Source organism: Oryctolagus cuniculus, chromosome 1, assembly GCF_051225735.1.
Source record: "Oryctolagus cuniculus isolate XC-2025 breed Fujian yellow rabbit chromosome 1, ASM5122573v1, whole genome shotgun sequence".
Taxonomy (NCBI): domain Eukaryota; kingdom Metazoa; phylum Chordata; class Mammalia; order Lagomorpha; family Leporidae; genus Oryctolagus; species Oryctolagus cuniculus.
The window spans coordinates 119262146-119276216 of record NC_142867.1 but is presented as its reverse complement, the minus strand read 5'-3'; the positions used below and the strand labels follow the sequence as shown (position 1 = coordinate 119276216).

Here is a 14071-nt window from a genome sequence, read left to right as displayed (position 1 = left end):
TTGAAAGAACTTAGTATAAGTTCTTCCTTAAAATTTTGGTAGAATTCAGCAGTGAAGCCATCTGGTTCTGTGCTTTTCTTTATTAGGAGATATTTTATTACTGATTAAATTTCATTACTTGTTATTTGTATGTTCAGGTTTCCTCTGTTTTCCTGGTTCATTTTTCATGAGTTACGCATATCCAAAAATTAAGCTATTTCTTATAGGTTTTCCAATATTTTGACTCATAGTTGAGTTGGAGATGATGGAAAAAGCAGAAAGACACTACCATGTATGGCTTAATGGAGAACTACAGAAGTCAGAAGAATGATACCGTGGTAAAGGCTGAGAAGCAGACCGATGGATGTATGTTTGTTACATAGGTAAAGTGTAACAAAGAGGTCAGGCTGATTTTTTACAGAGTGTTAGTGTATTTGGGATTCATGTGGGAAAAGTACCACTAATCTACCTTCATTTAATATTTAAAATGGCTTATTTATTGACAATAAAATTGTATGTTTTTATAGTATACAACATGATGTTTTGCTGTATGTATTTACTAATAATGACCCCTACTCCATAACCCACAGAAATAATTTTCAGATGGATGGCAGATTTAAATAGGAAATTAAAAACATAAATAACTTAAAACAAAAGTGAATGTGTTTATGTTTATGGAGCCCTGTTTTCTTAAACAAGACACAAATTTGCTACCCATAAAGGAAACAGAGTTTCATTTCAATTCAGCCCTTTGATTACCTAATGGCAATGTTAAGGGTCTGAAAGTGTAGTTCACAGATTCTTATCACACCCAAAGTGGGAAGATTACACAGGGAGTCACTTTATGGTTCACATCAGGAAGATATCAGTTGAAAGTATAAAGAGATATCATATGTACCTACCAGACTAGCTAAAATGAAAATGAAAATGCCAAATATTGACAAAAAGGTGGAGCAACTGGGACTCTCATATCTGGCTGATAGGAATGCACAATGGTAAATCACTTTGAAGCAGTTTGTCAGCTTCCTATGAAGTCAAATATGTGTTGACTGTACAACTGGGCAATCCCATTCCCTAGAACTTTACCAAGATAAATGAAAACCTATACTCATAAAGACATATACATAACTGCTCACTGCAGCTCTTCCTTTTAAAAATAAAATTCTATTAAATGCAAATATATTCCATATTGACAGAAAACAAACCAGCCATTGCTTGGGGTCATGGGTGGGATGAGTTTTATTTTAAAGGTCCCAAGAAACATTTTGTAGTGCTACAAAGGTTTCATAATTTGATTTTAGTGAGAGTTACAGAGGGTGCATGCATTTGTCAAAACTCATTGATTACATAGTTACCATGGCTAAGCTTTATTTTATTTCAATCATAATTTAATAAAGTTCATTAAAAATTAAGTGGCACACTGTGGAAGACAGTTTGAAGATTCCTCAGAAACCTGAATATAGCCCTACCACATGACCCAGCCCCATCCCATCCCACTCCTCAGAATTTACCCAAAGGAAATTAAATTGGCAAATAAAAGAACAGTCTGCACCTCAATGTTTTTATTGCAGCTCAATTCACAATAGCTAAGACATGGAATCAACCTAAATGCCCATCAACAGTAGACTGGATAAAGAAATTATGGGACATGTACTCTATAGAATACTATACAGCAGTAAAAAAAACAATGAAATCCAGTCATTTACAGCAAAATGGAAGAATCTGGAAAACATCATGCTGAGTGAAATAAGCCAGTCCCAAAGGGACAAATATCATATGTTCTCCCTGATCAGTGACAACTAACTGAGCACCTAAAAAGAAACCTGTAGAAATGAAACGGACACTATGAGAAACAAGGACTTGATCAGCCCTTCTCCTGACTGTCGAGGAATAACTTACTATTTTACTCCCTTTAGTATTTTTTTGTTCTACTTAATACCATTGGTTGAACTCTTTAATTAACACACAATTATTCTTAGGTGTTTAAATTTAACTGAAAAGTGATCCCTGTTAAATAAAAGAGTGGGAATAAGGGAGGAAAGAGATGTGCAATTTGTGATATACTCAATCAGACTTGCCCCAAATGGTAGAGTTAAAAACATGCCAGGGGATTCCAATTCAATCCCACCAAGTTGGCATGTACCAATGCCATCTCACTAGTCAAAGTGATCAGTTTCAGTTCATAATTGATCATACTGGTAGGTCTAAGAGTCAAAGGGATCACATAAACAAGACTAGTGTCTGCTAATACTAACTGAAAGAATTAAAAAGGAATGATCCAACATGGGAAGCAGGATACACAGCAGACTCATAGAATGGCAGATGTCCTAAACAGCACTCTGGCCTCAGAATCAGCCCTTAAGGCATTCGGATCTGGTTGAAGAGCCCATGAGAGTTTCTCAGGCATGGAAAGCCAAGACACTGTTCCAAAAAAAATGACCTAAATGAAAGATCTCTGCCAGTGAGATCCCAGTGGAAAGAACAGGCCATCAAAGAAGGAGGTACTTTTCTCTGAAGGGAGGAGAGAACTTCCACTTTGACTAAGACCTTGTCTAAATAAGGTCGGAGTTGGTGAACTCAAGAGGCTTCCATAGCCTTCAGCTCATGACAAGAGCCTTGGGTGATTACTGACATCATAAATAAGAGTGTCAATTGTTAAATCAACAATGGGAGTCACTGTGCACTTATTCCCCATGTAGGATCTCTGTCCTTAATGTATTGTACTATGTGAATTAGTGGTAAAACTAGTCTTTAAACAGCACTTTATACTTTGTGTATCTGTTTGGGTGCAAACTGTTGAAATCTTTACTTAGTATATACTAAATTGATCTTCTGTATATAAAGATAATTGAAAATGAATCTTGATGAAGAATGGGATGGGAGAGGAAGTGGGAGCTGGGATGGTTGTAGGTGGGAGGGAGGTTATGGGGGAAAAGCCACTATAATCCAAAAGTTGTACTTTGGAAATTTATATTTATTAAATAAAAGTTAAAAAAAGAAAAGATGAAAGAGTCAATAAGAATATGAAAATAAAAGGGGAACTTGCTCACTTATTATCATAAAAGAGGATACTGTTATTCATGATTGCAGTAGTCTTAAGTTCAAACAGCAGATTTTCACTTCATTCAAAGTTGATCAAATACTTTCCTTTTGCTTCTACCAAAGTTGCTTTCCTGTAGGATTTTTGCAGCCAATATTTTTAATTTACATAGAAAAATATTGTGGACTGATTGCTTTCAGAATATGATCCTAGGAGAGAGCCTAGCGACCTGAGGAATCTGCAGCATCATTGGATCCAGTCTCCACCCTCCTCCACCATAGTACCACTATGGGACCAAGCTTCTAGACATGGAACTTTAGAGAACATCAAATGTAATATCCAAAGTGCAGCAAGCTGTGAAGAGTTCGTTATTCTCTGGTCAGGACTGGAAGGCACAGGAAGGAGAAGGCTAGTCTGGAGGGGAGAGCTGGCAAAGCGGTAGGAAGGCTTTCTGTCATTGTTGGCACCTTGCTTCCCACATGTATCTCCCAGCCTCTGATGCTCTTTTTGTTCCCACATGAGCAACTGTGGTTTGCCCTATTGTTCTTGGTACTTTTGATCATTATATTAGTTCTGCACTGTTGTGTAACCAATTTCCCAAACCTTAATGTCTTGAAATAATAGAACTGATTATCTCAGTATTTCCGTTGGTCAGGAATCTGGGTGTGGGTTAGCTGAGTACTTTGCCTGAGAGTCTCTTGCAGCCTATATCCAAGGTGGAATAATCCTGTGGCTCCCCTTAAGGATAATTTATTTCTAACCTCACTCACATAGACTGGCAGGATTCAGTTCTTCTTGGGTTGTTGGGCAAAGTTGTTAGTTCCTGGGCTCCAGATAAGAATGATAGGCTTTGATGATACTTTGATTTCACCTTGATGTGAAATCACCTGATTCTCTCCTAAGCAGAGAATCCAGTCAGGTTATGTTGACACTTCTGACTTATAGAAACTGTTAGATAATAAATTGATATTATTTTAAGCCTTTGTCCATGGTAAGCTATTATGCAGTAATAGAAATCTAAGACAGTCATGATATTTGGGTTGCTGTTACCTTGCCCCAAATTTGGGTGGAAGCACTTACTGGATCCCAGGAAGTCTTCTCTTATTGCGTACCCAGTCTATTGGGAACCTTTGACTTTTTTCTTCCAGAGAGATGGTCCCTGCTACCATATCAACGTCATCTCCATAACTGTCAAGGATTACAGGGTTCTGGGATTTTATCCTACCTACAAGCTAAGAAGATAGTTTGTTATTATTTTTATGGATATCGGTGGAAGAAACAAGATTCCTGGGTTAGAAACAAAGAATCTTATTATTTATGGTAAAAGCAGAAGCCAGAGCTTCATAGTCCCCTGGGTTCCACAGGAGGAGACTAGAGAGGGCTAGGTTGATGTTATCTCATTGTGAACACTGAAATTGAGGTATATACCACTTATTTACTAAGTGAGAGCAAGCCTGCTCTCTCCTGGGTGAGTGCCACCTCATCCTGCAAGGCTTCTCACTGCCAACATACCATTGAGAGACAGCCTAGGCAAGGAGTGGTCAGGGTCTCGCATTCTTGGCAAGCCCAAGAAGAATGTGCAGTGATACTCAGGATTCATGATGGGATGCCCCTCTCAATGTAAATAAAGGTGAAGTAAGAACAAACAAATATTATCCTTAGAGAAATAGCAAAAGGAAGAAAAATTTGAAATCTAAAATAAAGAATGAGACTTAAAGACTTAACAATGTTCACTTTCTGACAAAAATGATTCAATGTATACATAATAGGAGCTCCTGAAAAGAAAAACCCAAGGAAAAAAAAAACAGAACAAATACTAAAAATTAACAATCATTCAAAAAATTTTTCTGGATGATTTTTTTTAACATTTATTTAATGAATATAAATATCCAAAGTACAGCTTATAGATTACAATGGCTTCCCCCCATAACATCCCTCCCACCCACAACCCTCCCCTTTCCCACTCCCTCTCCCCTTCCATTCACATCAAGCTTCATTTTCGATTCTCTTTATATACAGAAGATCAGTTTAGCATGCATTAAGTAAAGATTTCAACAGTTTGCTCCCTCATAGAAACATAAAGTGAAAAATGCTGTTTGAGTACTAGTCATAGCATTAAATCTCAATGTACAGCACACTAAGGACAAAGATCCTACATGAGGAGTAAGTGCACAGTGACTCCTGTTGTTGACTTAACAAATTCACACTCTTGTTTATGGCATCAGTAATCACCCTAGGCTCTTGTCATGAGTTGCCAAGGCTATGGAAGCCTTTTGAGTTCACCGACTCTGATCATATTTAGACAAGGCCATGGTCAAAGTGGAAGTTCTCTCCTCCCTTCAGAGAAAGGTACCTCCTTCTTTGATGACCCATTCTTTCCACTGGGATCTCACTTGCGGAGATCTTTCATATAGGGTTTTTTTTCCCCCAGAGTGTCTTGGCTTTCCATGCCTGAAATACTCTCATGGGCTTTTCAGCTGGATCCAAATGCCTTAAGGGCTGATTCTGAGGCCAGAGTGCTGTTTAGGACATCTGCCATTCTATGGGTCTGCTGTGTATCTCACTTCCCATGTTGGATCGTTCTCTCCCTTTTTTATTCTATCAGCTAGTATTTGCAGACACTAGTCTTGTTTATGTGCTCCCTTTGGCTCTTAGTCCTATCATTATGATCAATTGTGAACAGAAATTGATCACTTGGACTAGTGAGATGGCATTGGTACATGCCACCTTGATGAGATTGAATTGGAATCCCCTGGTATGTTTCTAACTCTACTGTTTGAGGTAAGTCAGCTTGAGCATGTCCCAAATTGTACATCTCTTCCCTCTCTTATTCCCACTCTTTTATTTAACAGTGATCACTTTTCAGTTAAGTTTCAGCACGTAAGAATAATTGTGTATAGGCCGGCGCCGCGGCTCACTAGGCTAATCCTCCGCCTAGCGGCGCCAGCACACCGGGTTCTAGTCCCGGTTGAGGCGCCGGATTCTGTCCCGGCTGCCCCTCTTCCAGGCCAGCTCTCTCCTGTGGCCAGGGAGTGCAGTGGAGGATGGCCCAGGTGCTTGGGCCCTGCACCCCATGGGAGACCAGGAAAAGCACCTGGCTTCTGGCTCCTGCCATCGGATCAGCGCGGTAAGCCGGCTGCAGCGCACCGGCCGCGCCGGCCATTGGAGGGTGAACCAACGGCAAAGGAAGACCTTTCTCTCTGTCTCTCTCTCTCACTGTCCACTCTGCCTGTCAAAAAAATAAAAATAAAAAAATTAAAAAACTAAAAAAAAAAATAATTGTGTATTGATTACAGTATTCAACCAAAAGTATTAAGTAGAACAAACAAAAAAATACTAAGAGGGATAACATATTAAGTTGCTCATCACCAATGATTTTTAAAAAATTGAATTGGTAGGCCGTTGCCGCAGCTCAATAGGCTAATCCTCCGCCTGCAGCGTCGGCACCCCGGGTTCTAGTCCTGGTTGGGGCGCCAGATTCTGTCCCGGTTGTTCCTCTTCCAGTCCAGCTCTCTGCTGTGGCCCGGGAGTGCAGTGGAGGATGGGCCCTGCACCCCATGGGAGACCAGGAGAAGCACCTGGCTCCTGCCTTTGGATCAGCGCAGTGCACCGGCTGCAGCGGACATTGGGGGGTGAACCAACGGCAAAGGAAGACCTTTCTCTCTGTCTCTCTCTCTCACTGTCCACTCTGCCTGTCAAAAAAAAAAAAAGCAAAAAAAAAAAAAAAAACCAACAACATTGAATTAGTATATTATATACCTGAGAATATTGACTTAGAATGATTAACACTGAAACATATTCTTGTAGAATTTATGAAACCTCATAAAAATGTTCTTTGAACTTTTTGAAAAGAATTATTTATTTGAAAGTAAGAATTATGGAAAGAGAGGGAGAGACAGAGAGAAATATCTTCCATCCAGTGGTACACTCCTCAGATGACTGTAATGGCAAGCACTGGGCCAGGCCAAAGACAGGAGCCAGGAGCTTCTTCCAGGTCTCCCACATGGGTAGCAGATTGTGGTGGGTATGAAAGCAGAGGATACAAACAAAATGTGAAGATATTTTAGTAACCATAATTGGTGGTGATAATAGTATCATTATGCTTAGGCTGTTAGATGTTTAATATTGGGTAAAGCAGTGACTGATTATAGGATATTCTAATTCCATTCCATTCTAATGTTGTTCTATTTTTTAAAATGTTGTTATAATCCTTTACTGACTCTTTTTGACTTTCTTTTTTAATTGTTTTTTTAAAAAATATTTATTTATTTATTTATTCATTTATTTGAAAGACGGAGTTGCACAGATTGAGGAAGAGACAGAGAGACAGATATCTTCCATCTGCTGGTTCATTCCTCAAATGTCTGCAATGGCCTGGAGCTGGTCTAGGCCAAAGCCAAGAGTCAGGAGATTCTTTTGGGTCTCCCACATTGGTGCAGGGACTCAAGCAACTGGGTCATCTTCCACTGCTTTCCCAGGCACATTAGCAGGGAGCTGGATCCGAAATAGAGCAGCCAGGTCTCAAATCCCACCCACAAAGGATGCCAGCATTGCAGGTGGTAGCTTTACCTGCTATGCCACAATGCCAGCCCCTATTGTTCTATTCTATATACACCACATTATAACTATGCAATAAACATCTATGCAGTTTTCTCATAATATGCATATTCATGAACCTTTCAAGACCCTGCATATGCATGTATTTCAAATATTTTGCATCAAAATAAGCTTACCTTTAAGTTCCATTTTCCACAAACTTTTTACTCTCTTATTATATAATATATATTAAATAAACATATATAGCTTAGATTTTATTATACTCTAATGCTGCACCCTGGAGAGCCAGGATTCTTAGTGTAAAATAAAGGAGATATAATTGTGATAAAACAGCAACTAACAACTTTGTAGCATTATATTTGAATTAGATATTTTTGTCACCTACTCATCTATTTTTTACCTGATAAATTCTAAAAACAATGCTAATAATTCCAGAGAATTACTATGTTTACTGTATCTGTATGATGTTGAAAGCTGTTGTTGAATTTTCCTCCTTACTAATGCACTAACTCATATGCCCCACGAGCCCCACGAGCCATATATGGCAGTGCTTGATTTACTGCAATCTTACCAACTCAGTGATGTCATCAAGTTCAGATTATTGTCAATCTGTGAAGTAAAATTAGTGTCTGAGTTTAGTTTTAATTTATATTACTCAAATTAGGAGCAAGGCTTAACATATTTCACATGTTTAACTGAGCACCAAAAAGGAAACCTGTTAAAATGAAATGAACACTATGAGAAATGGTGACTTGATCAGCCCTTGCCCTGACTGTTGATGAACAACTTAATACGTTATCCTTCTTAGTATTTTTGTTTGTTTGTTCTACTTAATACTTTTGGTTGAATACTGTAATCAATGCACAGTTATTCTCAAGTGTTGAAACTTAACTGAAAAGTGATTGCTGTTAAATATAAGAGTGGGAATAAGAGAGGGAAGAGATGTGCAATTCGGGACATGCTCAAGCTGATTTACCTCAAATGGTAGAGTTAGAAACATACCAGGGGATTCCAATTCAATCCCATCAAGGTGGCATGTACCAATGCCATCTCACTAGTCCAAGTGATCAATTTCTGTTCACAATTGATCATAATGATAGGACTAAGAGCCAAAGGGAGCACATAAACAAGACTAGTGTCTGCAAATACTAGCTGATAGAATAAAAAAGGGAGAGAACGATCCAACATGGGAAGTGAGATACACAGCAGACCCATAGAATGGCAGATGTCCTAAACAGCACTCTGGCCTCAGAATCAGCCCTTAAGGCATTTGGATCCAGCTGAAAAGCCCATGAGAGTATTTCAGGCATGGAAAGCCAAAAACCCTGGCCAAAAAAAAAAAAAAAAACCCTATATGAAAGATCTCCGCGAGTGAGATCCCAGTGGAAAGAATGGGTCATCAAAGAAGGAGGTACCTTTATCTGAAGGGAGGAGTGAACCTCCACTTTGACTACGACGTTGTCTAAATATGCTCAGAGTCGGTGAACTCAAAAGGCTTCCACAGATAACTGATGCCATAAACAAGAGTGTGAATTTGTTAAGTCAACAACAGGAGTCACTGTGCACTTACTCCTCATGTAGGATCTCTGTCCTTAATGTGCTGTACATTGAGATTTAATGCTATGACTCAAACAGTATTTTTCACTTGGTGTTTCTATGTGGGTGCAAACTGTGGAAATCTTTACTTAATATATGCTAAACTGATCTTCTGTATATAAAGAGAATCGAAAATGATTCTTGATGTGCATGGAAGGCGGGAGGGAGTGGGAAAGGGGAGGGTTGCGGGTGGGAGGGACGTTATGGTGGGGGGGAAACCATTGTACTCCATAAGCTCTACTTTGGAAAATTATATTTATTAAATAAAAGTTTAAAAAATTATATTACTCAAATTAGGAGCAAGGCTTAACATATTTCACATGTTTAAGAATATTTTTCTTTCTTTTTCTGTGATCTACATGTGATTATTATTGACTGCCCACTTCCCTATTGAATTGTTAATCTTTATAAAATCAAATTTCGAGGCCGGCGCCGCGGCTCACTAGGCTAATCCTCCACCTAGCGGCGCCAGCACACCGGGTTCTAGTCCCGGTCGGGGCGCCGGATTCTGTCCCGGTTGCCCCTCTTCCAGGCCAGCTCTCTGCTGTGGCCCGGGAAGGCAGTGGAGGATGGCCCAGGTGCTTGGGCCCTGCACGCCATGGGAGACCAGGAAAAGCACCTGGCTCCTGGCTCCTGGCTCCTGGCTCCTGCCACTGGATCAGCGCGGTGCGCCGGCCGCAGCGCGCCGGCCGTGGTGGCCATTGGAGGGTGAACCAACGGCAAAGGAAGACCTTTCTCTCTGTCTCTCTCTCTCACTATCCACTCTGCCTATCAAAAAAAAATAAATAAAAAAAATCAAATTTCGAAATTTCTTTGTATGGTAAGATTAGCCCTTAGTCTTTGATACAAATATCTTTTTTATTGGTTATTTGTTATTTGGACTTCTCTATGAGTTAGCAGTTGGTCTTCCCCTTATGTAGAAAAGTTTCTTTTTAATGCAGTAAATCATTTCAATCTTTTTTAAGTGATTTTGTATTTTAAGCCCTATGTAAAAATGGATCCCTATCCTAGATTATAGAAAATTCCGTGTGAGTTTCTGACACTTTACTGTGTATCTGCACCCTCTGGGGGAGCACAAGGCACTGGATACTGAAACTTGTTTTTATACATTATTTCCATAAAACTGGATAAGTAGAACACTTCACTTTGAAATTTAAAATACTTGCCACCTTCTGTCTTGGGATCTTAGTTGGGAAAAAATATCACTCAGATCCACTTGGTTGCTCTGTGTGGAATGGACTAGAGGAAGAATGAAACTATGGATGTGGCAAGACAATTACTAATCTGTCCCACAATTTGTCTCTTCCAGATTTTCTGAGATCTGCAACAGTGAAGCAGGAACAGATTTGGTCAATTAATAAGACCATGATTTCTTTTTTATTAGAGAATTTATACAATTTCAGATTGGACACAGCTTTAAACTGCTGTGAGGGAACTGGATATGGTGGCTTGGCTCTGGGAACGTTGAAGCACTCCATGTCCCTGAAATTTTATGATGAAATGATTTGGATGAATAGCTCAGAAACAGAAGACAGGAGAACAACCAGCAGCTTCTGCAAGAAGCAACGCGTGACAGAAGTTGCAGGATGCTTGTTCCACTTCTGCTGGGCATAGCTTCTCTATTCTGTCCATGTTGCAGTAAGTCCTAGAAATAAGGTGGTAGCTGGTAGCTTGTTAATAAATGGACAGTTTCTTGGAGAAGGAACGTTTCCAGATTAGCTCTTGGGGCTGTGGCAGATGTCTGTGTGATTGTTCTAAGGAAGGTTTTTCTTTTCCTCATAGGTGAACTTCAAGACCATCTAAAAGGTATGACCATGGCAGGGCTAGAGTCCTTGTAAATAGATCATTTGTGGCATTTTGGAGTAAACCTCCCCTCCATTCACTATTAACATAGATTACTAGGACCTCTGCCTCCTACCAAGATGTGTAGTCCCTTTCTTGGAATAAGCAGGTTAAATATCCTTTTTTATTTTCTTTTACCTATTACTGGACAAATCATCAGGCTAGATATGGGGTTCATTACTTGAGTTCCATAGATCAATTTTATAGGCACTCTAACCTCCCGAAGTCATAGACAGCATTCGATTTATGTGTGTACCAGTTCTTTTACAAGATTATCAAAGGAGTCTGTGTCCCCAAGGAAAGCTAGGAATCACCTGGAAATATTGCTTTCCCATAGAGAAGCTCCCATGCTCAGAGAACCTTCTCTTCTAAGTACCTGTTTCTGTGTCTTACAGAGACTAGACTAATGTGCTTCAAATGTAAAAGATACCATCTGGGACTATGTTATGAATCTATGAAGACCTGCAGCCTGAAGTATCAGCAGTCCTGTGCTATTGAGAACTTTTACATACTTACCCCAAAAGGTAGCATGGGATATAGAGTGACTGAGAAATAACTACCTCTTTCTCTTAGAAGCAGTGGTGTTTCGCCTTCAGAGTACGTGGAGTAAATAGGATGGGTGAGGATGGGTGGTCATGTAGAGGGAATGGCAAAGATGCATTGAAGACATTATTGGGTGGAGAAGAAGTCAATGTCCCTTATCAGTCACAGAATAAAATCCAGTTTCTGGGTCAGGAATTAATAGACTTGTTGCTCGTTAGGACCTAGAGAAAGGTTAGTGAGCACCTGAAGACAGGTTATTCCTAGGAACACAGGAGTAAGTGAAGTCACTAAAGTTGTATTTCCCTTTTTTCCTTCCTTAGGACGAAGTATGTACCATTATTCAAAACTATCGTGTATGTCCAACTGTGAGGACATCAACTTCTTGGATTTTGAAAAGAGGACAGAGCTCATTTGTTGCAAACATAGTAACTATTGCAATCTCCCTGAGGGACTCTAGCTCCACATCTTTCCTGGATTTGGGGTCATTATTCTACACACTACATCTTTCACTTCCTCCCCCCAAACTTGCATTTTGATTTCCCCTTCTAGCCAGTGTTAGAAAGTGAGAAAGCTGGCCATTGTAAAAAGAGAAGAAATCACATGTAGACACAGGGAAGGGTGACTGAGTTTCATTAACGATGGAGCACTAGACTGATCTTTGGAAAATCCCTGTTGGTTACATTTGGCAGGGAGTTTTTGGTTTTCTCATGATGCTGTTACCACGAAGAAGCTTAAGCCTAGTCCTTTTTTTATTGTCTTTATGAAAACACAAAGAATTGGGACCATAGTAATACCAAGTTTGTACTGATAATTCTGAAGTCATATTCTATTCTTATTTACACTCATATTCTGTGGGTTGAGATGCTCTTTAGACTAACTCTGATACTTCCTGGCACTACCTTTTTGCCAATAAGTTCTGGAGGTAGAAGAAGGTTCACCCCCAGCTTTCCAGTTTGTTGACAACATGAGAAAAATCTTGCTCTGGTAGAGCTCTTGAGGAGGATCTCAGGACACAAAATACTGGACAGACACAATAATGTGACATCGAGGAAAGTTTTAGGGGAATTTAAGCTTTGAGAGGAAATTTGGTGCGAGTGGAATTAGTTTTCAGTTATCATGGCTTAAATGACCATGGCCAGGTAGCCTTGAGCAAGCACATAATTGAACTAGGTGGTTGGACTTGGAATGGAGACCTTCCTCAAGGATGGCTAGTCAGTTTGTTCTCATGGGAGTGAAAGATAAAATATCAATAATGAGGCAAGCAGCATGGCTATTGAAGAAAACAGGATGCACACAGATTCTATGAAGTTGTGTTCGAGTAACAGACTACCCTGTGCAAGATGAACTTATAGTTAACAAACTACCTTGTGTAAGATGAAGTTATAGGAGCCGGCGTTGTGGTGCAGAGGGTTAAAGCCCTGGCCTGAAGCGCAGGCATCCCCCAATATGGGTGCCAGTTCGAGTCCCAGCTGCTCCTCTGCCGATCCAGCTATCTGCTATGGCCTGGGAAAGCAGTAGAAGATGGTTCAAGTCCCTGGGCCCCTGCACCCATGTGGGAGACCTGAAGAGGCTCCTTGTTCCTGGCTTCAGATTGGCCAGCTCCAGCCATTGCTCAGCTCCAGCCATTGCACAGCTCCAGCCATTGCGGCTGTCTGGGGACAGAACCAGTAGAGGGAAGACCTCTCTCTTTGTCTTTACCTCTCTCTGTAACTCGGTCTTTCAAATAAATAAAATAAATTGCTTTTGGGAGAATGGACATTTTGATGATGTTGATTCTTCCAATCCATGAGCATGGAAGATTTTTCCATTTTTTGGTATCCTCTTCTATTTCTTTCTTTAAGGTTTTGTAATTTTCATCATAGAGATCTTTAACGTCCTTGGTTAAGTTTATTCCAAGGTATTTTATTGTTTTTGTAGCTATTGTGAATGCGATTGATCTTAGCAGTTCTTTCTCAGCCATGGCATTGCTTGTGTATACAAAGGCTGTTGATTTTTGTGCATTGATTTTATATCCTGCCACTTTGCCAAACTCCTCTATGAGTTCCAATAGTCTCTTAGTAGAGCTCTTTGGATCCTCTAAGTAAAGAATCATATCGTCTGCAAAGAGGGATAGTTTGACTTCTTCCTTCTTGATTTGTATTCCTTTGATTTCTTTTTCTTGTCTGATGGCTCTGGCTAAAACTTCCAGAACTATGTTAAATAGCAGTGGTGAGAGTGGGCATCCCTGCCTGGTGCCAGATTTCAGTGGAAATGCTTCCAACTTTTCCCCATTCAATAGGATGCTGGCTGTGGGTTTTTTATAAATTGCTTTGATTATATTGAGGAATGTTCCTTCTATACCCAATTTGCTTAGAGTTTTCATCATGAAAGGGTGTTGAATTTTATCAAATGCTTTCTCTGCATCAATTGAGATAATCATATGGTTTTTCTTCTGCAGTCTGTTAATGTGGTGAATCACATTGATTGATTTGTGAATGTTGAACCATCCCTGCATACCAGGGATGAATCCCACTT

General features: G+C 39.9%; 1 protein-coding gene across 1 annotated transcript; it reads left to right on the top strand.

Moving 5' to 3' along the window:
* The first annotated feature begins 269 nt into the window (after window positions 1–269).
* Window positions 270–13296, top strand: PATE2 (prostate and testis expressed 2). Its single transcript, XM_089306341.1, has 4 exons — window positions 270–345; window positions 10955–10978; window positions 11410–11538; window positions 11878–13296. The coding sequence occupies exons 1-4, from the start codon at window positions 270–272 to the stop codon at window positions 12012–12014; spliced, it is 366 nt and encodes a 121-aa protein (XP_089162467.1). The 3' UTR covers window positions 12015–13296.
* Window positions 13297–14071: the final 775 nt, after the last annotated feature.